Source organism: Pseudopipra pipra, chromosome 24 (genome assembly GCF_036250125.1).
Source record: "Pseudopipra pipra isolate bDixPip1 chromosome 24, bDixPip1.hap1, whole genome shotgun sequence".
NCBI lineage: Eukaryota > Metazoa > Chordata > Aves > Passeriformes > Pipridae > Pseudopipra > Pseudopipra pipra.
Genome location: NC_087572.1, coordinates 4473026 through 4496928, shown reverse-complemented (window position 1 = coordinate 4496928; position 23903 = coordinate 4473026). Strand labels below are relative to the sequence as shown.

At 56.2% G+C, this 23903-nt stretch overlaps 1 protein-coding gene across 4 annotated transcripts in view; it reads right to left on the bottom strand.

Annotated features, from left to right (window-relative positions):
* The window catches only part of PTPRU (protein tyrosine phosphatase receptor type U), a 67713-nt gene that overhangs the window by 17910 nt on the left and 25900 nt on the right, over positions 1 to 23903 (bottom strand). Inside the window, exons 3-22 of one of the 4 annotated variants that reach the window (XM_064635253.1) lie at positions 23282 to 23553; positions 23127 to 23208; positions 22147 to 22262; positions 21870 to 22044; positions 20628 to 20921; positions 19725 to 20033; positions 16079 to 16188; positions 15564 to 15765; positions 14625 to 14727; positions 13946 to 14219; positions 12299 to 12335; positions 11654 to 11792; positions 9636 to 9665; positions 8194 to 8351; positions 4635 to 4825; positions 3065 to 3137; positions 2073 to 2149; positions 1341 to 1358; positions 504 to 540; positions 81 to 178 (exon numbers count right to left, since the gene is read on the bottom strand). In XM_064635253.1, coding sequence (XP_064491323.1) covers positions 81 to 178; positions 504 to 540; positions 1341 to 1358; positions 2073 to 2149; positions 3065 to 3137; positions 4635 to 4825; positions 8194 to 8351; positions 9636 to 9665; positions 11654 to 11792; positions 12299 to 12335; positions 13946 to 14219; positions 14625 to 14727; positions 15564 to 15765; positions 16079 to 16188; positions 19725 to 20033; positions 20628 to 20921; positions 21870 to 22044; positions 22147 to 22262; positions 23127 to 23208; positions 23282 to 23553 — 2795 coding nt within the window. The remainder of the gene's footprint in view (positions 1 to 80; positions 179 to 503; positions 541 to 1340; positions 1359 to 2072; positions 2150 to 3064; positions 3138 to 4634; positions 4826 to 8193; positions 8352 to 9635; positions 9666 to 11653; positions 11793 to 12298; positions 12336 to 13945; positions 14220 to 14624; positions 14728 to 15563; positions 15766 to 16078; positions 16189 to 19724; positions 20034 to 20627; positions 20922 to 21869; positions 22045 to 22146; positions 22263 to 23126; positions 23209 to 23281; positions 23554 to 23903) is intronic. The other 3 variants (XM_064635254.1, XM_064635255.1, XM_064635256.1) reach the window with 3 other exon arrangements.

Genomic DNA, 23903 nt, shown 5'->3' with positions numbered 1-23903 from the left:
TGGGATGGGGGTTTGGCTCTGTGGAGGTGGCTTCTTGCAGAGCTGGAGCCTGAAGGGAAGGGATGGGGTGAGGTGCTTACCCGGCCCACCTCCACCAGCTTGGTGATCATCACAATGCTGGAACAGTGCTCCTGCCACACCATGCGCCAGAAATCGTACACCATCTCCTGCTTGGGCCCTGGGGGAGAGAGGAAAGGACCCCAGGGATGGATGGGCACCACCAGCAGAACCCAGCCCCGGCAGCACCACGATGCCACCACGCCCTCCCTCCTGCCTCTGTGGCACAAACACCCCCACGGCATTTTAGAGCCCTTGTCCTGCAGGGTCGTGGGGGGGGTTGTGGTGCCAAGGGGTGGGAGCTGCTCCACAGTGGCCCCCTGTCACCCTTTCCTGCCCCAGCAAGGTCAGATCCCACCAGGGACAAAAGCCAGCTGCTAAATGAGGGGCTGCAGAACCCCTGGCTGAGAGGGTTGGGGGAGCAGGGAGGGGGATGCCACACTCACCTTGGGTGGCTATGAAGTGGTTGGACCTGTGGTAGCCCTGCAAGGGAAGCAGAGACATCAGTCCTGAGCTGGGGGGGACACTGGGACACCCAAGAGTCGGGGCACAGCCCCGTAAGACATTTCCCAGTCACCCAACTGGTCCTGCCCACCAGCACAGTGCTGCCCACCACCACGGGAGGAGGAGGTGGAGCAGTCACCCAGCACCTGGAACACCCTGTCCTGGGAGGGTGCACCTCCTGCATTCCATGGAAGACTCCTAACTCATCCCTGGTCTGCACTAAAATCTTTAGCAGCACCCAGAGGGCATCCCAGGATCCACCAGCTCCTGCTGCCACTGGCACTGCTGCCACAAGAGCCCCACTAATGACACCCCATCCCACAGCAGCCACGTGGTGCTGAGTGACATCCCTGCTCCCCTTCTTCATCCCAGCTGCTTACAGGCACCATTCCCAACTCTTAACAGGGACATGCCAGCCCAAGGAGCACATTCCAGCCAGGCTGCTGCCAAAGGGACCACGGACCCAGTGTCCCACTCCTTGGCCATGGGCCCAGCAGAGTTAAACCACAGCACACATAGGGAGGTGACAGTGGCTTCTCCATCTCCCATGGCTCCTTTCACAGGGGATTTTGTGGGATGAATTCAACCCCTCCTCTGAGCACACGGGCCCTGCTTTCCCTGTGCCACACAGACCTCGCTTTCCCCTTCCCTGCACCATATCCAGGTTTATCCACACATTTTCCCAGCCTGCCTTTCCCTGATGTTATTCAACAGCACACTGCCCAGGGCAAGGCCTGGCAGGAGATGGGAGCAGAGGAGAGGAGGAACCATCTACTTACTTCTCGGTTAATCCGAATCTTAACGATCCCGTTGGGACACAGGTTTGAGAGAAAAAGATCAGAGACAGAGACATTAGTGAGGCACAGATCAGAGAGAGAGGTTAGAGCACACGACCCAGAGCAGGTCACAGAGAGACACAGGGGAGAAGGGACACAGGGAGGCTGCTCAGGCACTGGGATCTCAGCATCAGGCCACCACTGACGGACAACATCCTCTGGACAGGAGGGAAGAGTTGGATTTGCTGCTGCTTCTAGGAGATGCTGGAGCCTGATGGAGCTTTCCTGCACCTCCCCTGGTCTCAGCATGGAGGTGACGGGGGACATTGTTCTTGGGGACATCACTCTCACTGGGGCTGAGCTCTGCCCAGACTCACAGGCACCAGCAGGATCAGGGGTACCCCAGTGTGAGCCTCAGGTAGTCCCTTGGCCCCCTCAACCTCTGCATCCCTCACCCAGGGAGGACAGAGATCCACAGTCACAAAAGGAGGGAAAGAAAGGATAGAAAAAGGGAGGAGAGAGGAAATGAGAAAGGAGGGACAGAGCAACAAGCAGAAACTGGTGATGAACAGAAACAAATCAGGCAGGTCCTTCATGGTGTGTCTCAGGGATGCACAGACCAGCCCACCCTGGGCTGTCCAAACTCCTCAAAATGCTGCTGGACAGACCCTGACAGGCCCCAGGAAGCTCCTGTTGCAGCCCAGCCCCCCCGAGACAGGCCCTGTCCCCACTCACATCGATGTAGTTGGCGTTGATGTAGTCAGAGTTGGGGTCACCCAGCAGCGGGTGCAGCTTCACACGGTGACGGTCGTCTGGGGACAAGGGGAGAAGGGACCATCAGTGCCTGGGGCTGGTCACCCCCCAGGTCCCCCCAGGCACCCTGTGCAATCATTCTGCACCAGGAACCTGCAAAACTCAGGTGGCTGGTGCATATTCAGGAGCGATAAACACAAGATGGTGATTTAGACCAGAGTCATATCTCCCTGAATTCTGCCCAGTCCTGCCAAAAAGAGGGCACTCATCCTCCAGCCTAGCCAGGCACCAGGATGGCCAGAGCCCAGAAAGCTCTGCCCAGCCTCTGGTGTCCTCTGGGGTCCTGAACAATGCTGGATGGAAGGCAGGAAGCTGAGGACAAAGCAGGTGGAGAGCACCAGAGCTCCTGGAGCAGCAGGCTTGGTGTCTCCATCCCTGCAGGAATGTCTCTAGAGATGTGGCAGGGAGCAAGGGGTGGCTGTGCCACAAGGACTGAAGGGAGGTGGTGAAGAGCATCCTCTCTCAGGTGGGGTCAAGCCCTTCCCTAATCTTCTGTCCTAAAATCTCATCAGTTAACCCCTTTTTGTCCACAGCATCCTGCACATCCGCACCAGAAGCTCCCTAGGGCAGGGCTGCAGCTTCTCACAAGTCCATACAGGAAAACATACTTCAGGCTACGTGGCGCCTTCCAGCACCACCCAGAATATCCTGGTGATGGTGTCATCACCCCAAGATATCCCATCTTCAGGAGTTATCCAGCTCCAGCCAGGCCCTCCTCTGCTCCAGCCTGATGCCCAACAGGAGCTCTCAGGCTGGGACCCTGCACTGAGCAAGGACCTTCCTGCTGCCCTTGACCAACCAAACCCCACCAGTTTATTCCTTGCCATGGACTCGAGTCCAACCTTCCCCCAGAAAAGCTCCCAAAGCCCTTTAGAAGGTTTCTGAAGCCGTTTGGGGTGTCTAAAGGCACTCACATGTCGACACATGATCCTGTCTCCCTTTGGTCTTGTCTTTCTTCTTTGAAGCATCCCAGCCTTCAAAGAAACTCTGGAAGGAAAGGATGAATATCCTGAGCCAGGGGCAGGACTGTGGGGTCCCCTCCAGCCCCACAAATTTCCTGGGGAGCAGGACAGACAGGGTGGTCCCTTTACCCCAACACTTGGCTCCATCTCCATAGCACGCTCTCCCAGCTCCACACATCTGTTGCATCCACAAAATGCTCCATTTTCCAGCAAATTACAGACTGCCTGGTTTTTTTCCCAGGGTTGGTTGTGGGTTTCTTTTTTTCCCTAAACCTCCCCAGCCCCCTTTCTCTCCCCAGCACAGAACAGGTTTGTGTGTAATAACAGTAACATTCATAGATTGGTGTAAGAGGAGGAAAGTGGAAGGAAATTACATGTTTTCTCCCCTTCCATAATATCTGAGTGCTTTCAAATGACTAGTTCCAAGAACATACAGCAGCTTTTCAAGGAGCACTAATGATTATCACAAGCCCTGGTTTGTCCAATACATGAAAGGGGGGGGGAAGCTCCTGTTCCTGGCACAGCTGAGCATTAAACAGCAATTTCACTGGGAATTTTGATCCCCAAGACCTGTGGGACACCGAGGAGTCAGGAAATCACCCCTGCAGGGTGTGCTGAGGCAGAGGCACGTGAAATAATGTGCTCTGTTACAAGTGCTCTGGCCTGAACAGGTGGGATGGGCATGATGCAGCCAACGACCCTTGAGAGGGAAATCCCTCCTCTTCCAGGGATCCCCTTTTCCAGCATCCTCCCCCCAGGGTTTTCGTGGTCTTGGGAGCTGCCAGATTGCTTGTCCTTGGGCTACAGCTTCACTTATCACAGGTGTGTCTGGGAGCAGAAGAACATGACATTGTGGTGCCCAGAGGGAGGAAGAAGAAGAAGAAGAAAGGAAGAGAAAGAAGAAAAGAGGAAGGAGAAAAGAGGAGGAGGAAAGAGGAGAAAGAGGAGGAAGGGAGGGGGAAGAAGGGAGGGGGAAGGAAGGAGGGGGAGGAAGGAAGGAGGAAGGAAGGAAGGAAGAGAAAAGAGAAGAGGAAGGAGGAGAAAAGAGAGGAGGAAGGAGGAGGAGGAAGGAAGCATCCCCAGCCCTTGCAGGAGAGGTGGGATGACGCACTGCAGACAATGCTGGCAGGGCTGGTTTGGCTCCTCTCAGGGACCTGTTCAAGCTGACAATGAAATCCAGAGCTGCCAGGACCAGAGGTTTGATCCAGACCCAGGGACACCCCCCATGCTGACAGTGCCAGCCCAGAGAGCTGTGAGCTCCAGCTCTGGAGCATCTTCTCCCTGCACGTGGATCCTGCCTGTGCCCCCTTGTCCATCCCCCTGCTGCTGTGTAACAGGGGAGTTTATGCAGCACTGACCTGCTTTATGCCCTTGCTGTGGAACCCCCAGCAGAGCCCCACCGAGACCTCACCTCTGTCAGGGGAAGGTCCCACAGCGGATCCCACAAAACCTGATCCCCCGCCCTGCTGCCAGGGGCTGGGCGGGCAGGGACAGCTGGGAGGGCTGCAGGAGGTGTTCTCACCTCGTACTCCTGCTTGAAGCCGTAGCCCTCGGCCGTTTTCATCTGGTTGATGTGCTGCAGGAGGTCGGCCACGCGCACGGCCGGGTGCAGCTGCCCCGTGTGGTACGGGGAGCCCTTACGGCCGCACTGGCGCCGCGGGGAGCCCCCCAGGAGGCTGCTGGACTCGTTGACCACGCTGCTGCGCTGGTCACCTGCAAAAAGAGAGGGGCAACCACAGCCCATCAGGGGGGCAAAACCTGGGGCAGCGTCCCCGTCACCTCCTGGCGCTCGCAGAGGGAGGAGGGAAACACCCCCGGGAGCGTTTTGGTCTCCGTGGATAGCACCTGTGGTAGTTTGGCCTAGGCCTTCCTCGGTGACCAGTTTGTAACCAAGGAAGGGCCCAGATTCACCCAGTATTCCCTACGATTTTTACATAAGCCAGGCTATAAGAAGAAAGGAGGAGAGGCCTTCACTCTCCTTCCTTCTGGCAGCTTGGAGGTGCAGGTTCCCTGCTGTTGAGTCTGCCGTGTTGGGGAGCGAGGCCTGGTTGGGCCTTGTCGACCTTGGGAGGCGGAGGTTGCCGGCGATTGTTCCAGAGCAACTCTCGGTTGTCCCAAGGAGAGTAGTGAGAGATTTCTTTGCTAACTCTTTTAGTTGCCAGATATTGGGCTACTAATCGGGATATATATATATTTTATTTTGGTTTTGTTCCTTTTTCCTTCCCCCTTCCCTTTCCCTTGTGAAATTGTATATATATTTCAATTGCATATAACTGTAATATGTGTAAATATATTTATATGTATCACTTTAGTTGTCTCTCTCTAGTTTCGGTTTTCTTGGTTGTTTTTTTTCCCCTCTTCTCCCTGAGGTTTTGGGGGGGGGACACACGACTTCTTGTGGTAAGGTTTGGAGACTTGGCAGGGAGCCAGCTTCAAACCATATCACACCTTATCTGGCTCTGTGCTGTACATGGAAAATGGATTTACATGTCACGTAAAAGCCTCTCTTCGGAACAGTTTTGCTCAATGTGACTTGCAAGCAGCCTCTGAAGTTTAGTTGGTTTGAATTATGTAAAAGTACTGACTTCCAGGCTGGAGTGAACCAAACTGTTGGGGCTTAACCCCAAGGGGCAGCCAAGCCCTGCCAGCCACTCCCTCCCTCTCCATTCCTGGGATGGGGGAGAGAATTGGAAGGGTAAAAGTGACAAAACCCGTGGGTTGAGATAAAGGGAGTTTAATGGGAAAAGCAAAGTAAACCAAAGAATTAATTCCTCGTGCTCTCTACAGCTCTTCCTACCCCACAAAGCTAAAAATACCCATCACGGCCTTTTTAGGACCCCAGCAGATCTATTAGAAATCAGTAGGCAAGATTAGGGGGGGTTAATAACCTTATTTCCAATTAACTCCAATGCAGACAGGCAAGAGCTCTGTGCCCAAATATTCACACAAAGTCCTGAGTTGAAATATCACCTTGCCAAAGTCGCCAGCTCAGCTTAACAGTTAATTTTCCTCGCTGCTAGAGAGCGGCACCGTGTTCCTCCCGCTGCCACAAATGGAGCTGGCTGCTGTTTAATGGGGGAGTTTATGCAGTATTTACCTGGTTTGTGCCTTTTCTGTGTAATTACCCGCAGAGCCAGACTAAGATCTCACCTGCATTTGTTAAGGGAAGGTCCCACACCAGATCCTAAAATCAGGGTTTGCACAAAACCTGATGCTCTGCGTTGCTGTCAGGGGTTGGGCAAGCAGGGACTCATGGAAAGGTTTGGGTTGGAAAGGACCTTAAAACTCATCCAGTCCCACCCCCTGCCATGGGCAGGGACACCTCCCACTAGCCCAGGTTGCTCCAAGCCCCGTCCAACCTGGCCTTGGACACTTCCAGGGATGGGGCAGCCACAGCTTCTCTGAGCAGCCTGTGCCAGGGCCTCCCCACCCTCACAGGGAACAATTCCTTCCTAAATCTAAATCTCTCCTCTTTTAGTTTAAAACCATTTCTCCTTGTCCTATCACTATCTGCCCATATAAAAAATCACTCTTCCTGTTTTTTCTAAGCCCCCTTTAGGCCCTGCAAGGGGCTCTCAGGTCTCCCTGGAGCCTTCTCTTCTCCAGGTGAACCCCCCCAGCTCTCCCAGCCTGGCTCCAGAGCAGAGGGGCTCCAGCCCTTGGAATATCTCTGTGGCCTCCTCTGGACTTGCTCCAGCAGCTCCACATCCTTCCTGTGCTGAGCACCCCCGGAGCTGGATGCACCAGAGATTTGATCTCACTCCCAGGCTGAACCAACAGGACAACCCAGGAGTGCCCCATGACCCGGCCTGGGATTAATGAGAAATTAATTGCTGGCACTTGCAAGGTGCTGACGGCTCCAGGCAGCCACACACTGAGGAACCACCCAGGTTTCCCTGAGGATTAGTGATTTCCTTTTAAATGCACGGAAACTGAGGCCTGGTGGGGAACAGCCACCAAGAGAGCAGCCCATTCATTTACCCTCGTTAATTAAGGACGTTCACAGCCACTGGGGGCTGTCCCCAGCCATGGCAGCCAGCCCAACCTCCCCAGCTCAGCCCACACAGAGCCCCACCAGCCTCTGAGCATTTCAAGGACAGCAACCAAAAAAAAAACCAACATAAATACACCTAGTTCTATGTACTAAGAAGAAAAGTTTGCCCTCTGGGCTTCTGTTATCCGTGAGACAATGCCGGGAATCACATTAATCCCACAGCCGGTGCGGAAGAGCCGCGTGGAAGCGGCATCTTGAAGTTACTGTAACAGATGTTATTAGCATATGGTTGGAACTGGGGCATCCAAGGAGTTATTTTACAACTAAATCAGCGTGGAGACGCATCCTCCAGTGGGTGGGAAGGAATCAGTCTCCCTCAGATGTGAACACGGGGGCTCGGTAACCCTTGGAAGGCCAGGGCTGGGTGTGCTGGGGAAGGCTGGTGTAAAGCTTCCAAGCCCTGAGCTGGGGTTCACAGCTCCAGGGGGGGTGCAGACAGGTTCTGAGCCCACAGACGGCCTCAAGCTGCCCAGCCACAAGCTCAGATCTCCACGTGAAGAAGATGCAGAGACCCAGCTCGAGCAGCCCACGAGCATTTTCCCTTCAGCACAGCCTGAATGATGATAAAAGTTACCACAGGCACCGATGAGATCAATGCCCTTGGAGAGTTACACAGGGCAGGGAAAAGCCTGCAACATGCCACACACATCAGGCTAAAGTAGATGTAACACCTTCTTACTGAGCCTTGGATAAATATTCAGAGAACCACAGAATCTCCTGAGCTGGATGGGACCCACGAGGATCATCGAGTCCAACTCCTGCCCCCACACAGGACACCCCAACAATCCCACCACGTGCCTGAGAGCATTGTCCAAACACTCCTTGAGCTCTGGCAGGTTGTTTCTGGGATATTCAGGGATTATTGGGCACCCTTGCTGTGGCTGGATGGGAGCAGTGGGATGCCAGGGGTTGCCTTGGTTGCCACAGTTGTAGGGTGGGAGCAGGGGAATACCGGGGTTCCCATCCTTACTGTGGTTGCTGTAGCTGTGGGATGGGAGCAGTGGGATGCCAGGACTCCCATCCTTACCTCTGTTTCCGTAGTTGTGGGTGTCCATGAAGGACAGCCCCAGGCGCTCGTCCTCCTGCAGGGTGCTCTGGTCGGTGAAGCTCCTGTCGATGGCACTCATCATGTGGGTCTTCTCGTGCCGGTAGTTAATGGTTGCCTTGGTCATGTTCACAGGTTTCCTGCAGTAGGGAGGAAGCAGAAATCAGCAGGGCTCACCCAAAGGTGCTGTAAGATCCCAGGGTCACCATGCTTTGGTTTTGTGCTGTCTCCAGCTGGATCATCCCTTGCCGGCTGCTCACGCTTGATGTCCCATCCTGTCCCCTCCCCTGGGATAGCCAGGAGTGCTCCATGTGTAAGCAAAGGCTCTCTCCAGCCATCTGGCATCACATGGGTCTGCCCCAGCTCTCCCCAGCCCAGTTTCTCCAGGCTTGCCCCACCCATTGCCCCCCAAGCTGCAACACAGCCCATCCAGCACACCACGGGCATCACTGCTGCACAGGGCAAGCGCAAGGAGGACACGGATCCCAAAAATGCTCCAAGGGCTGGAGCCCTTCTGCTCTGGAGCCAGGCTGGGAGAGCTGGGGGTGTTTGGCCTGGAGAAGAGAAGGCTCCAGGGAGACCTGAGAGCCCCTTCCAGCTCCTAAAGGGGGCTTAGAAAAAACAGGGGGAGAGCGACTTTTTACACGATCAAATAGTGACAGGACAAGGGGAACAGTTTTAAAGTAAAAGAGGAGAGATTTAGATCAGTGGTTAGGGGTAAATTCTTCCCTGTGAGGGTGGGGAGGCCCTGGCACAGGTTGCCCAGAGAAGCTGTGGTTGCTCCATCCCTGGAAGTGTCCAAGGGCAGGTTGGATGGGGCTTGGAGCAGCCTGGGCTGGTGGAAGGTGTCCCTGCCCATGGCAGCGGGGGTAGAATTAGATGATCTTTAAGTTCCCTTCCAACTCAAACCATTCTGTGATCCTAAAACCATGCTGGGGGCCAAATCCACCCCAAGGGACAGGCTGGACCCCCTGACTACACAAGTGCTCAGCACCCACCAGAGAGGCTTTTCCCCCAGGGCAAGGTCCCGTTAGGCATCTAACAAAGATTCTGGGAAAGCTGAGGAACAGAACCTCACACCCCAAATTCAAGACCCTGAATGAATATTTTTGAGAGGCAGCATCAAGCTCTGAAGAAGCCAGAGCAGGGCTTAAACCAGGGGAGGGATGAACAGGAGATCTGAGCCCATGTCTCAGTGGGGCTGGGACACTGCAAGACGCTGCCAAAATCCAAAATTCAACCCGGAGTCACTGACCCTTCCCCTTCATGTTGCTTTCTCCCTCTAACAAGCTCAGCAGCATTATCTTCCCAAGCCAAAGAGACCCTTAAAATGTACTGGGCAGAGCTAAGGACTTGTTGGAGCAGTAGGGTGAGCGGGGTGGCCCCAAGGAGGAGAAAGGAGAAAGAGAACAACAATTACTCACGGGTAATAGGAATAAGAATAGTAGTTCCTCCTGGCAAGCGTGCAAACAAAGAGAGCAGCAGAAATTGCATAAGCAGCTTTTCTCCAGCACAGAGAAGGGAGGGTTACAGTGCTGCCAGAAAATTTAATGCACCATAAAGGTCCCCTTTGGCATCCACAGGTTATTTATTCCAGGCAGGAGCCAACATCCCGCAGCAGAGCACAAGCACCGGCTCTCAGGGTGACCACACTAGAGGTGGGGTGTGCCCACAGTGCCCTTGTCCAAGGGGCTGTTCCATAATTTTTAAGAATGAACAGCAAATGTCCAAAATGTAGGGATTTCCCTCAGGGAGCTGGTCAGGGGCCCAGTGGGATAGATGGGGTTAGGACATCACATTTCCAGTGCACTTTTTCCTAGGAATGAGTCTGTTCCAGAGCTGCCTTCCCATTCCACCACATCAGTGTTTTTCCAACGGCAAAACACTCTGGAGGAGATTTATGAGCTCATCCCAGCTTGCCCACAGCCCCAAACTCAGGGCTGTTGGCATCAGGTCTGATTTGTGGCTCTGGTTTGTCCTTCAACAGGTTCACCCCGGGATGCTGAAGCAGAGCTGCTCCTCCTCCTCCTCCTCCCTGGGAATGCAGCCACACTCGTGGCTTCCCACCCACAACAGCACTCCCCAAAACACCATCAGCACCACTGGCATTTGCTCCATCAGAGACAGACCTAACGGAGTCACAAGCCAACCATGCCCAGGTGCCACATCCCCGCTCTAAATCCGCAAGGATCCCTCCGGGGCGCACGGAGACACAAAGAGCTTTGCACGTTTCCACGGGCCGAGGTTGTGCCCCGCTGGTTTTCTCTCCCCCCTGGCTGTTCACGTACTTTGCTCCATCATCCCCAGCCCTGTGTTTAATTGCTGTCCTTTCTCCCTGGCTTTGAGAGCCCCCCCGGCTCCGGCCCCGCACAGAAGGAGCCGCTTTCCAGGGCCACTTTCCAGGGCGTTGCACCCAAGCAAAAAGCAGCGGCCGCGTCCCCAGCGCTCCCAGGGATGAGTGTCCTGGAAAGCCCTCGCCCTCCTCCCTCCCACCCCACTGAGGTTCCCCCACCCACGCTGGATGTGCTCAGCTTTCCAGAGAGCCGGGGAGTGTGGGGATTCCCCTGGGGGTGGCAGAGCAGTTTGGGGGTCCCCAAGGATCATCAGCCCGGGGAAAACCTCCCCTCCGGTGCACGCCCGAATTTTAATGACTCGTTTAGAGCCAGCTGGAGATCTCAGTAAGGGATTGTCCACATTCCACTGGAAGCTCAGTGCTTCCCCATTAAAACAAGCCAAGGAGGCGCTGGACTGCTCTGAGCACCCACACCCAGGGGTGACCAGGGTGGGCAGCCCCCTGCCCGACCCCAGAGGGGTCCAGCATTGGATTGGCCCCAGCCCAACCCCTGAGGGGGAGACCTGCACAGCCAGACCCTCCAGACCTCAGCCAACAGCACTCCCATGGATGGATCCAGCCCTGGGCTGGCCAAGGCAACAGGGAAGCCCAGAGACATCTCAGTGCAGATGAAGCTGATTTTTGTCATTTTGGGCTGGGGGGTGCAGGGCTGCACACCCTGGGGTGCCCTGGCTGCTGTTAGCAGGGGGAGAGCTGGTGGGATGGGGACAGCCTGGCTCAGCACTGTCCCAGGGCCTGGACACGGGCCAGAAGCATTTCCATCTCTGCAGAATCACCAGGGCAGCACAAAGCCAAGAAGCAGCAGCAAAAAGAGGCAAAAGACTGAAAAATACACGGGAGAGGGACAAAGCTCCAGAGCCCTGAGGGGGAAGGGACATCCCCAGGACTTTGCCCCTTGGTCCCCAGTGCCACCTGAGATCCCACAGTGCCTGGTGGGATGCACAAGCACACGGACACTCAGCTCGAGGGAAGGTCTGGGGTCTGCCCAGCGCAGCACAATCACCACCAGTAGCTCCCAGTTAGTGGAGAAGGGCTGAGCCCAGGGGAGGGGACAGATGAAGGATCAGCCATGACACCAGGTGTCCTTACCCTTTCCGGATGGCCACGATGATGGCTCCCAGCAGGATAATCAGGACGATGAGCCCCCCAGCACAGATCCCCAGGATCAAGCCCATCTCCTCCGAGTGCTGTGACACCTCCAGGGGACGCTTGCTCTCTTTGCAGGCAGCTGCCAGGGGACAAGGACAGGCAGGAGGGGTCATCACTCAGCTCCAGGGGCGTTGGCAACATCATATATGGAAACACCGGGATTTGTCCCATGGGGTGCTCATTGCTCCATGAACACATTATTCCACCAAGACATTACAGGGCTCTGCAGTGCCACACTATGACCACGGGCAAGGCCCTCTCTCAGTTCCAGTGGGGTGAGACAAGTCCCTTTGTGCCACCTTTTGTCACGCCCCACGTCAGATCAGCCATCCCTGGATTCAGCATCCAGCACTACTGACCCCAGCCTGCCACCCCCACCACGACAACGGCACCGAGAGGGAAAACTCAGCCAAGGGGAAAACCCCAGGCACCAGAGGAAGTGGGAAAGAATAAAACCATCACACCCAGCCCAACCAGCAGCACCAGTCCCCACACCCACCGGCACGGCCCCAACCACCGGAGGAGCCGCAGGGTTGGAGCCACAGCCTCGGTGGGACCCCCCTGGCTGGGGAAGGGTGGGCTCACCTTTGCGGGCGATCCGGACACAGTTCAGCCGGGTTTCCTACGGAGGTAAAAAAGGAGGATCAGTGCTGGATGATCCCAGAGCTCCGCTCCCCGCTCCCGCTCCGAGCGAGGCTGGGTGGACGCACGGTCGGTCCGTTGGTGCTTTGACCCCCCAAAATCGAGGGAGTTCGCTGGTGATTTGTGCTGCAGCACCCAAAGAGCTCCTGGGGACCCACATCCCAAGAGATGCTGCTGAATGAGCTGCCCCCAGCATTCCCAGGGTTAGCCAAGTCCACTGCTCCTGGCACAGAGGGGACGGCAAAGCTCAAGACCATCAGAGGGACCCAGCAGATCCAGGTAAGCTGCGGGTCACCAGCTACAGCTAAAACATTCCCAGGTCGTCATCCAGAGCTTCATGGGGGTTTTCTTTCCATCAGCTAAAGTTTTCAGCCCCAGTCCCAGTGCCCTGTATGTGCTGACAAGTTTGCCAGCCAACAGTTTTAACATTTGCCATGTAGGGACGGGTTCAGCTAAAATATTCCATCTTTCCATGCATCCAACTTCTGCTGCAAAACAAAAAAGCACCATCTTGGCAGGATTGCCTTCTTCTCCAAGCATCCTCAGGACACCGTTGCTGGCACTGCTGCTCCATCCACCCTTGGACTGAGACCTGCCCATGCCACAGGCCCAGGGCAGGGGCGGCTCCAGCCCTGCTCTCCCTGGGGTTACCAGCTTTTCCTTCTCCTGTTTCTTGCTTCATCTGGCACAAAACCCTTGAACAACTCCAGCCAGGATCCAGCCTTTTTGCAATGTCTGACAGCAGCCAGGACAAATCCATTGCCTCCCAGCAGGAAGGCTATAAACCAGCATCAGCTACCAGTTATTATCCAGCAGTGCCCAAGCGAGCCAGAGCCGAGATCCTCCCTGTCCATCTCGGCTCTAATTACAACCCAGCGAGGTGTGAACGACCCTGGAGCCCAGGAAAGGATTCAATAACCAGCACCTTTCCAGCAAGATGGAGCTGTGCAGGATGAGGATGGAGCCGTGGTCCTGCTGCTTTGCCTTCACCCTCCCCTGGGTGGGATGGGACGTGCTGGAGCAGGTGATGCCGAGAAGGGTCCCGGTGGTCCCATCAGTGACTTGGAGGAATCAGCCCAGGGATGTGGGGGTGCTGTCAGAGCAGGGCTGTTGCACCTTCACAGAGGGAACAGGCAGCAGAAGGCAGGGAAAGGCAGCCTAGGAGCTCCCAGGAGTTCTCTGGAGCTGGGACTTGCTGTCCTGTCAGCAGTGGGTCCCAGCAATGCACACACAGCTCCTGCTGTCCAAATGGTCCTTCTCCACGCCAGGATGAGCCCAGGAATGGGGTGTCCCATGCACTGCTGCTGGTTGGAGTCATGGCTGGTGGGTGGGGGAGGTTGGACTCCTCCCTCTCCAGTGTCAGCACTGGGATGGGGACAGGCACAGCCCAGGGGTGCTGGGAGGAATGGGACACCCCTCCATGGTCCCAGTGTGCCATAAGGGCAGCCCAGAGCACCAGCTCCCCCTGAGCAGGACACTGGGGGTGAGCCCAGAGGGTAGCCCAAGGGGGACCTCAATGAAGCCCCGTTTTTCCTGTGACCCCCCCAAACCCCAGCCTGCCTTCTGCCTGGGGGTCCCATGGGCACTCACCCCTTTGAGGTTGCTCATGGCTTGGAAGTAGATGAGATAGGCCTTCTTGGGCTCCAGGGGGGGGTTCCAGTAGCCGCTGTAGGTCTGGTTGTCCCCCACAGTGAAGGGTTTGGCCTCGGTGAGGCTGCTGGCGGGCAGCTCTGCCCCAAAGTAGTGCACGGAGCCCCGGGACACGGCGTCGTCGAAGGTGAGGGGCACCGGGAAGCATTCCGGCCCCCCCAGCTCCCGCTTGAGCTTCTTGGGGCGGTCCTCCTCCACTATCACCTGGTAAGTGCTGGCAAGGGCCACGCACGGGTTAGAGTCACACAGTCACACAATCAGCCAGGTTGGAAAAGACCTCAGAGATCTTTGTGTCCAACCTGTGACCCAACCCCACCTTGTCACCCCGTGTGGTACTGAGTGACACATCCAGTCTCTTCTTAAACACCTCCAGGGACAGTGACTCCACCCCCTCCCTGGGCAGCCCCTGACAATGCTTGATCCCTCTCTCTGTGAAGAACTTCCCAATTTCCAACCTCCCTTGGCACAGCTTAAGCCTGTGCCCTCACTGCTGGGAGAAGAGACCGATACCCAAAAATAAATAGCTTTGGGAAAATCACGGTCCTGCCCTTCCTTTGGAGCTCCACCGTGCTGTCCCACCCCATTTGTGGGGTCTCACCCTCCTACAGCCCCGACCTACCTGATGGGAGCCCCCCTGCCCTGCGCCGGCCGCAGCAGCACCGTGATGGTGCTCTCTGACTCGCTCAGCGGCGATGGCATGTCCCCATAGTCGAAGGTGGGAGCTGCAAAGGGAGCAGGGATGAGTTCTGGCCCTCAGGGATGAGTCCTGGCCCCCAGGGATGTGCTCAGAGCTGCCCCCAGCTCAGGGGGGACACTGAGCCATGAGCAGTGTGACCCAACGGTGTGACCCTCCAGGTCTTGAACAAGTGTCAGGGTTGGGAGAGGACCCCTGGGTGTGCACTGAGGGGGGTTAACAATGCTGGTCTGGCAGAGGGGAGGAGACAGGAGCGGGATCCAACCTTGGCAGGACCCAAATGCTCCAGGGCTTAAAGATGTGCCCAGGGATGGCACCAGTCAGAATCACTGGCACTTGGAATCACTAGAATCAAAGTGTGACCTTTACCCCCGGGGCAGAAACACACCCAAGCCAGCCCAGCAACACCCCTAGACCAAGATGAGGGACCCCCCTCATGCCTGGCACAGCCCTGTGGCCCCCAAACCATCACTGGCAGCCGCTGTGGTCCAGCTTGAGCTGCTTTGCAGTTTCAGTGCCCCCATCTGGGCTCATCTCAGCCTGTTTGCTGCAGTTAATGGTGACACCACAGCAAAGAGCCTCGAGTACTGCGTGGCTCGTTAATGAAGCCCAATTACACTGAGAGCTCACACAGCACCAGTCACCAGCACTGGGCTGGCTGGACTCCCCAGCCAGGGACCCATCAAGTTGGGGGGCTGCCTGGGGGGCTCACGGCACAGCTGCCACCCCCAAGAGCATCCTTCCATAGCAGCCTCCGGTCCCCACAAACCTCCCAGCCACCAAACTCACGGGAGCGATGCAGAGGGTCGACACCACCCCGGGATATCTGAGCGGAGGCGAAGCCGTGGAGCCACAGGAACCTACCGGAGATGTTGGTGGTGATCTCGGTGAGTGCCGTCTGGCCAAAGCCCTTCCCGGTGCGGGCCCGGACCGAGAAGAGGTAGGTGGTGCCGGGGTGGAGGTTGGAGAAGACGTGGTAGGTCTCGTTGCGCAGCTTGGACACGGTGCGGCGCGGGCCGGGCACGTTGACGGCCGGGTCGGACGACTCGATGCTCTGGTAGCTGATCTGCAGGGACAGGGCAGAGCGTCACCCGCGGCCGTGGGAGAGGGGGGAGAGCCCGGATTCGGGGGAAAGGGATGAATTCCAAGGAGGGCCATGGGGGCAGCCTGGAGGCAGATGTTTTTTGGGGTAAATCAAAAGCAGAGGTTCACTGGAAAAGCCAAACGAAGGGCTTGGGGGCAGCAGCAGTGCTGCAGTTGCCTTAATCCCCATGAGCAACAGCAGCAGTTGTCCCACATTCCCTCCACTGTGTCCCCCCAGCAGGACTCTCCCGTGTCCCTGTGTCCCCACCCTGGGAGTGCAGCCCTCCGGGACGTACCTCGTACTGTGTGATGAGGCCGTTGGGCTCCACCGGTTCCTCCCACTTCAGGAATATCATGTCCTCCAGCGGGGTGAAGGTGAGGGACTCCGAGGCGATGCCCCCAGGCACTGGGGAAGGAAAGGGGACATGCTTGGATGCAGCACAAAACCAGTTTGGAAGGAGAAATCCTCCAGGAAACCCCGTGACCGAGCCACCACATCCCCTTTGCCATGTCACCCAGCTCCAACATGTGCCACCAGACAGGGCTGGTGGCTCCCCAGGGAGATGCTCCCCAAGGCAGTGATGCTCCTGGGCCCACTGGTGACTGCCACTGGAGGAGGATGTCCCCCCTCCCACGGCACAAATCCCACAGGTACCATTTCCAGCAGCAATTCCCACCCACCGGCACCGGCACAACCTGCCCCAGCTCAAAATAAATCAATCCCCTTTTCCCCCACAACTTAAATCCCCCCAGGAGCCACCAGCACCCTGGGGAGACACTGCCAGCAAGCAGCAACATCCTCACCTGCAGACAGACATGTCCCAGCCCTCCCCTCTAATTAGCACCAGCACAGTAATAACTGTAATCACCAGTGGCGATCAGCAGCACCGGGATCGATATCCGCTCCTTTATCGTGGATTTCTCCACGGAGAGGCAACGGCTTGGGAAAGTCCTGCTCCCAAAACACCCCCCCCATCTCCTTGCAGAGGGACAGCAGCTCTGCCCCTCTGCTTTGCTTTTTATTTTTTTCCCCCCACAGCTTTTGTTCGGATCTAATTAGGGGCCAGGAGAGAGGGAAGGGAGGGATCTCCTCCCCCACCGTGCAAACACGGCATTTCCACTTGATTTACAACTTAATTTAATGAGAGGCACTGTGTCCTACACGTGTACACAGGCTCTTATTAAACCCTGGGAAAATTAAGGAAACCTTCAGGGCAGGAATGTGTGTACCTATATATTTTTTTTTATATCTTATAACCTATGCTATATATATAATTATGTATTATTTTCTATCATTATGTATTATATATGACCTGTAGTATATAGACAGTTACATCTTATTTTATATTATTATTATATATTGTATCATCATTAAATTATTGTCTAGAGTACAATTTATATATTATCTTAATATTATAACATATATAGCTTATATATTTATAGGTAGGTATAGGCATGATACACCAGGTTGAGACCAGCAGAGGATGCACACAACAGCTTCCAGATGTGCATATACCCCTCTGCCATCCATATATACACATATATATATTTATTTATGGATTTATATCTATTTATTTGGGCTTGCATGCACTGCAAGGGAGACAACTGGCTCCTCACAGCACCAACACACTGCAATGGCATTTCCACAGGCACCCGGGGTTGAGTTTCATCATTTCGTGTACACAGAACAAAATCTCCAGCTGTGGGTCACCTGCATCCATATGGAGCACTGAAACACCAGCTGGAAAACCTATGGATCCAGCAGATCCCTCCCTGTGTCCTGCCCACACACCAGCACGACTTTGCCCCGGGTCCAAGAGGATGCTGCGAACAACCCCCTTGGTTTGGCTCAGCTGTTAACGCCCCAGAGATGGGGGTTCCAGCCCAAAATCAGGGGTTACCACCTGGGATGTGCATCCTTGCAGCCCACCAAGACCAGCCCCAGCTCTGCACCAGCAGATGCTGCCACCAAAACTGGCCTCGTGCCAAAATAAACCACAATTAAGGGTCCTGTGATTAATGAGCCTTCAGCACCTTGGCTTAATTGCACGGGTGGCTGCTCATCACTCACTTCTAGGAGCAAAACTCCTTATCCTCCTCCCAGGCAGGCAGAGGAGATGCTGTGCCAAGCCCATGTGGAATAAGGGCCATATATCCATAGGTGGATATCCATGGATCCATCTCAAGGAGGCCACACGTGCCCACGGCCCCAAGTTCAATCCAAGGGGGAAGCCACCAGCCCCAGTTAATCGAGGCACAGGGAAAAGCAGCTGGAGTGATTACAGTACAGCAAAAAGACATCTGGAGCTCCTGTATTAATATTCCATCAGAAAACAGCTGGAGCAGTCACAGCCCAGAGAGAACAGCTGGAGCAATCAGAGCTGGAAAAGGAACCGTCGAGGGGCAGGCTGGTAGCTGGGGATATGGAAAGTGCTGCTGTGCAGAGGAGGGTGCTGGATTTAGGATTTGGAGATGAAAACGGGACTTGGAGACACTTCAGGTTTCTTCAGACACTTCAGTCCCGCTCCAGCTCTGGAGGTTTTGCTTTCCAGCCTGGGAAACAGGAGGGACGAGCATCACACACACATCGGTGGGTCCCAAATCACGGAGAGTCCCATGCAGGGGAATTCCACAGCAGGCTTCTCCTCAGGGGGTCTGGAGCCAGTCTTTTGCAGTTATCAGTTCTTCCACCTTAACTGCTGATTCTTCATGCTAAAAAAGTGCTTTGGAGATTAATTCTGATTTTGTTTAACATGTGACTCTGGGAGAGCCAGGGATGCTCCTGGTGCTCAGCACCCAGCATCCACCCAGGGCTGCAGCAGCTCCTTGCACCCACACAAGCCCCCACGGAGCAGGATGAGGCCCCCTGGCCCCACCAGCCATGAGAGGGGCAGCTCTGACCCTGTGGAGGCTGCCCTTGAAGAGGCATCACAGCACACGGGGGAGATCCCTGTGGGGCAGCAAAGAGGATGTGACAAGCAGGAGTCACCAGTGGGAGAGGCCAGCCCTGGATGTGGCCTGTCACTGATGGGTGGCACCAGACACACGGAGCCAGCCCTGTCCTGTACCTCCTGCCATGTCCACTGCTCTCCAGAGCCCAAGTGACCCAAACACTGCTGATGGAGAGACGCAGTGCAGGTAAGGCCAGACCTGGGAGACCTGTACAGTGGCCCCAGCTCCAGGACAGCCTTGGAGAAGATTCCAAAACCATGGAGCAATGGAGCCTCCAGCGAGGACATCACCCTACTCAGGTGCTGGCAGCAGGGACCCAACCCCGGGGCACAGCCAGAACAGGGGGAAAACAACAGCTCAGCCTTTCAGGAGCAATGCTGTGCCAAAAAACAAGGGCCTTGATCACCACAGAGCTCATCTGCACAACCTGAACTTGCTCCAGGGCAAACTGAACTGGGGAAGAGCACTGGAGGAGCTAAGCAAAGCCGCTCCTGCCCTGGTTAACAGCTCTCTCCCAGGAATTCAGCAGTGCTGGATCCATCGGAGACCAAGCAGATAAAAGACGTTACCTAAGTACAAAGCATTAATTGTTTTAATTGCTGTTATTATCACTACCAGGCTTTGGTTCCCAATAAGGGATGAGTGAGGAGGCTTGTGCTGGGAGGAGCTGGGCATCAGCCAACTCTCACACCCTCCACCAGACCGGGCATGGGTCAAACTCCACTCTGAGGACGAGGGCAGTGTGTCTGCAGTGACACCCCCAGCCAGCCCCCAAGCACTTCCCTTCCCCAACCACCATCACTGCCCCTTTCTCTCACCTCCCCCTGCGCAGCCCTGAGGCTGCAACACCCTTTTCACTTCCCTGTAAGAGCGATGCCACAGGAGATATTCCCACCCTGGGCTGAGAGCCCACCACAAGAAACACACCGACAGTTCAACAGCCGCAGAGTCCCATTTTTGGGGGTGGTGTACCTCCCCGGGCGGACTCACCATCCTCATCGGTCTGAAAAACCACCTCCTTGCCCTCCTTGCGCCCCTCGGGGTTGGAGAGGATGAGCTTGACGTGGATGTTCTTGTAGGGCAGCAGGTTTTTGATGGTGTAGCGGTTGGCGTTCCGCTCCATCTTCACACACTCCTGGAAGGTCTGGTTGTGGCCGCTGCCCACGAAGTAGCGGTAGCAGAGCGAGACGGTGTAGGTGTGGCAGCGGGTCAGGTTGTAGCCCAGTGGCTCCCACTGCAGTGTCAGCTGCCTGGACTGGATCTCGGAGAAAGCCAGGCCTTTGGGGGCCCTCATGGGCTCTGTGTGGGAAGAGACGGGGAGAGACGAGCGAGGAAGAAAAACATCTCATGGATTTATGTGTATTGTCAGGGAAAACCCTTTTACAGGGGTGAGTGCAGAGAGCAACCCTGGCCCCAAAACTGGGAGCAGCCCCAGCACAGGATGCTGCTGCCCTGCAGACAGGGCTGGGGACATCACTGGGTCTCACAGCCACCAACACTGCAGGGACAGCAGCCCCCATGGGCTCATCCTTTCCCTGAGGAGGTGAAGTCGGGCACCAGTTCCACTATTCCGGTGGGCACCGGGAGCACCCACCCTATGAGCAGCCCCAGATAACCAGACAGAGAGGCCATGGGAGCCCTCGTGTTGTCACCAAGCCTGTTTCAGGCTCTTGAAAGGAGGAGAGTGCCATCCCTGGGAAGCTTAATTAGCTCTAATTGGCGTGAAGGGAGAAGTCAGTGCTAACGAGGAGACAAGTTCCTCTGCCAACACATGCACGTGGGTGGTTTGGATTAATGGCAGTGAACATCCTTCCACGCCCACGGGTGGTGGGAAGGGCTGGGGTGGCAGGGGACCTCTCCCAAAGCCGCCCTGGGTGGCCCCGTGGGACCCACCTGCGCACTTGGTGCGGCTGATGAGGGGCGGCCCCGGTTTGCCGGTGCCCCCCTCGCCGGGCCGGGTGAGCAGGACGCTGATCTCATACTCTGTGTCCGGGTCCAGGTGCCAGAGCTTGTAGGTCTGCATGTTGACAGCGTGCACCTCCGACCAGGGCCCCGAGGTCATGCGGTACTCGATCTCCTTGCGCACGATGGGGCCGTCGCCGATGATGGAGTTGGTGTTGAGCTGGATGATGAGGTAGGTGGAGCCGGCCCGGAGCAGCTGGGGGGGTGCAATGGGTGTGGGGGGCTCTGGAAGAGAACAGAGAAGGGGCAGGTGGAGCATCCCCCTCCAGAAGCAGCTCCCAGAGCCAGGCCAACGCTGGCACAACCACGGCCGCCACAATTTTATTGTTGACTCGTTACAGCTGACACATCCCAAACATCTCTTCCCACACCAACCGACCACATTCAGTCTGCAAAAAAGAAGGCTTAGGCATGACCTAATTGTGGTCCTCCAGTACCTGAAGGGCCTACAAAAAAGATGGAGAGGGACCTTTTACAAGAGCCTGGAGTGACAGGACAAGGGAGAATGGCTTCACACTGACAGAGAGTAGGTTTAGATTGGATATTAGGAAAAAATTCTTTACTCTGGGAGTGGTGAGGCCCTGGCACAGGTTGCCCAGAGAAGCTGTGGATGCCCCATCCCTGGAAGTGTTCAAGGCCCTGGATGGAGCTGTGAGCAACCTGGTCTAGTGGAAGGTGTCCCTGCCACGGCAGGGAGGTGGAACAATTAGAGCTTTAAGGTCCCTTCCAACCCAAACCGTTCCATGATTCATGCTGAAAAGCACGGGACAAACTCGGATTCCCCACCCAGAGGATGTGGGGATCGACACCAAAGTACAGGAGGGCACCAGCTAGTCCTCAGACTTCAGCCTGTGCATGTGCCCTCAGTGAGGCTTTAACAGCTGCAATAGGGTTTCATCTGATCAAACCTTAATTATCTTTATGAGATACACAGCCCAGCGTGATGCCGCACAGTTTCACCATAATTAATTAATTCCCACCTCCTGCAATCAAAAATAAATCATCTCAGGCCACCAGCAAAGGCAGTTTCCTGGTTTTATGATGCAAAGTCTGTGTGTAGCAAGAAGAAACTGCGATCCCACTGCCCCGGGCGTCCCACCTTCCTCCTCCTCTGCCAACAGCAGAGCAGAGACGGCCCATCCGTGACCCAGAGACCCAAGGGCACATACCCACCTTTGACGATGAGCTCGGCAAAGTTGGAGACCCCCGAGCCTCGGCTGGACTGGGTGACACAGCGGTACAGATCCTGCTGAGCCTTGGACACCTCGTCCAGCTGGAAGGTGGCCAGGAAGCGCCGGTGGCTGATGTGCTTCACCGAGGCGGCGGGGACCGCCTGGCCACTCTGCCTCTGCGCCACGGGAGAGACCAGGCGTCACTGCAGGCACACCCAGGGCCACCAGACGTGTCCCCAGGTCAGTGCACGGGGGGTTTTACCACGGCCACCCCTCACCTGCATGAGGAAGCGCTCGGCCTCGGACGCCTTCCCGGCGGCCACGCACTGGAAGGTGGCGTTTTGCCCCGCGTTCACCTCCACGTCGCCCAGGCGGGAGAAATGAGGGGCTTTGGCTGCCAGAGGGCACAAGGGAGAGGTGACAAAGTGGCCGAGCTCCGAGGGGATCTTCAAAAAAAATCCCACCATGCCCAAAAAACCCACCCAGGATGTCATGGCTGGGGCAGAGCTCCAAAACCCCAGTCCCGAAGCCTCGAGCTTTACCGGGGGTTTTACAGATATTTAGACTCCAAGAGTTCATCCATGTGAACTTTTCCAGAGCCTTTAGCTCTTTGATACCTTGAATTCAGGTAAAGAGAAAAAGCCACAGACTTTTTCCCAGGAGACTTCTTTTAATTTAGTGAAAAAAAACAAGCATTTTGGCAAAAGGTTTTACAGGAGTACCAACCAACCAAGGAGAAGCATTACACTAAAGCACCCAGCAAACACCAACTCCAGCTCAGAGTCAAGAATTTGTTCCTGTCTCCATACAGCCAGTGTCCCAGGGAGAGATGCACCCTCTGGCATCCCTGCCAGAGGCAGGCTCTGGGGTTGATAGAGAGGGGCAGGTCTCTGGAAGAAGTAGGTGGTGAACCCCAAGAGCCAATGTGTTGGGACAGCCTGGGATTTTGGGTTCCAGCCGGTCTGGGTGGACCCTCTTGACGGGAACACTCAAGCCCCATGTTCAGTCTGTGCTCTTCCAAGGTTTTATAAAAACCAAAGCAACGTTGGAGCTGGCAGGGATGGGGATGGAGATGGAGAAAGGAGCCTCAGGGGTGCCCAGGGGATGGAGCTCCACCAGCCCAGGTGACAGCAGGACACCCAGGCTGCACCCGGCGTTAGTCCACCCGCTCTCTTCAGGATCATCCCAACAGGCACCAGGACACCAGCACCCACCTCCCCAGTGCCACCCGCCTCGAGCCCCACCCCCTGGCACTCACAGCACGGGTAATTCAGGAGCAGAATGTCATCCAAGCCGAGGTACCCCCTGCGCTCACCGGACACCACCGCCTCGAACAGGACCTGCGGCACCAAACACTGCGGTCACCTGTGCCCGGGGGGCTGAGGGGGGGGCTGGAGGTCTGCTGGGGCTCACCTGGTACTCACTGGGCCAGAACAAGCTGACAGCCAGCTCTGCCTGGTGCCACTGGCGGCCGTGGGAGCCCGAGGCGTTCCAGACGGCGCTGCCCACCGGGCCCCCCGTGACCCGCACGTAGGCACTGAGGGTGCCAGGGCTGTGCCCGTCCCGGCTGTACATGAAGTAGCTGAACTGCAGGCAGTGGGTGTCGTTCTCGCTCAGGGCCTGGAAAAGCAGGTGAGCTTTCTGGCCTGGGGCGTGCTGGGAGGAGTTCACCATCAGGTAGGAGCCTGCGGAGGGAGGGAGAAGAGGGAGAGAGTGGAGTAACTAGGAAATGGTGAAGGGCCTGGAGATGAAGCCATAGGAGGAGCAGCTGAGGGCACTTGGTGTGTCCAGCTGGAGCAGAGCAGGCTGAGGACAGAGCTCAGGAAAAGCTGCAGCTCCTCCCAAGGGGCAGCTCCGATCTCTGCTCTGGGGGAGCAGGGACAGCAGCCAGGGAACGGCTGGAGCTGTGTCAGGGCAGGCTCAGGTTGGATCTCAGGCAAAGGTTCTTCCCCCAGAGGCTGGTTGGGCACTGCCCAGGCTCCCCAAGGGCAGTGGGCACAGCCCCAAGGCTGCCAGAGCTCCAGGAGGGTTTGGA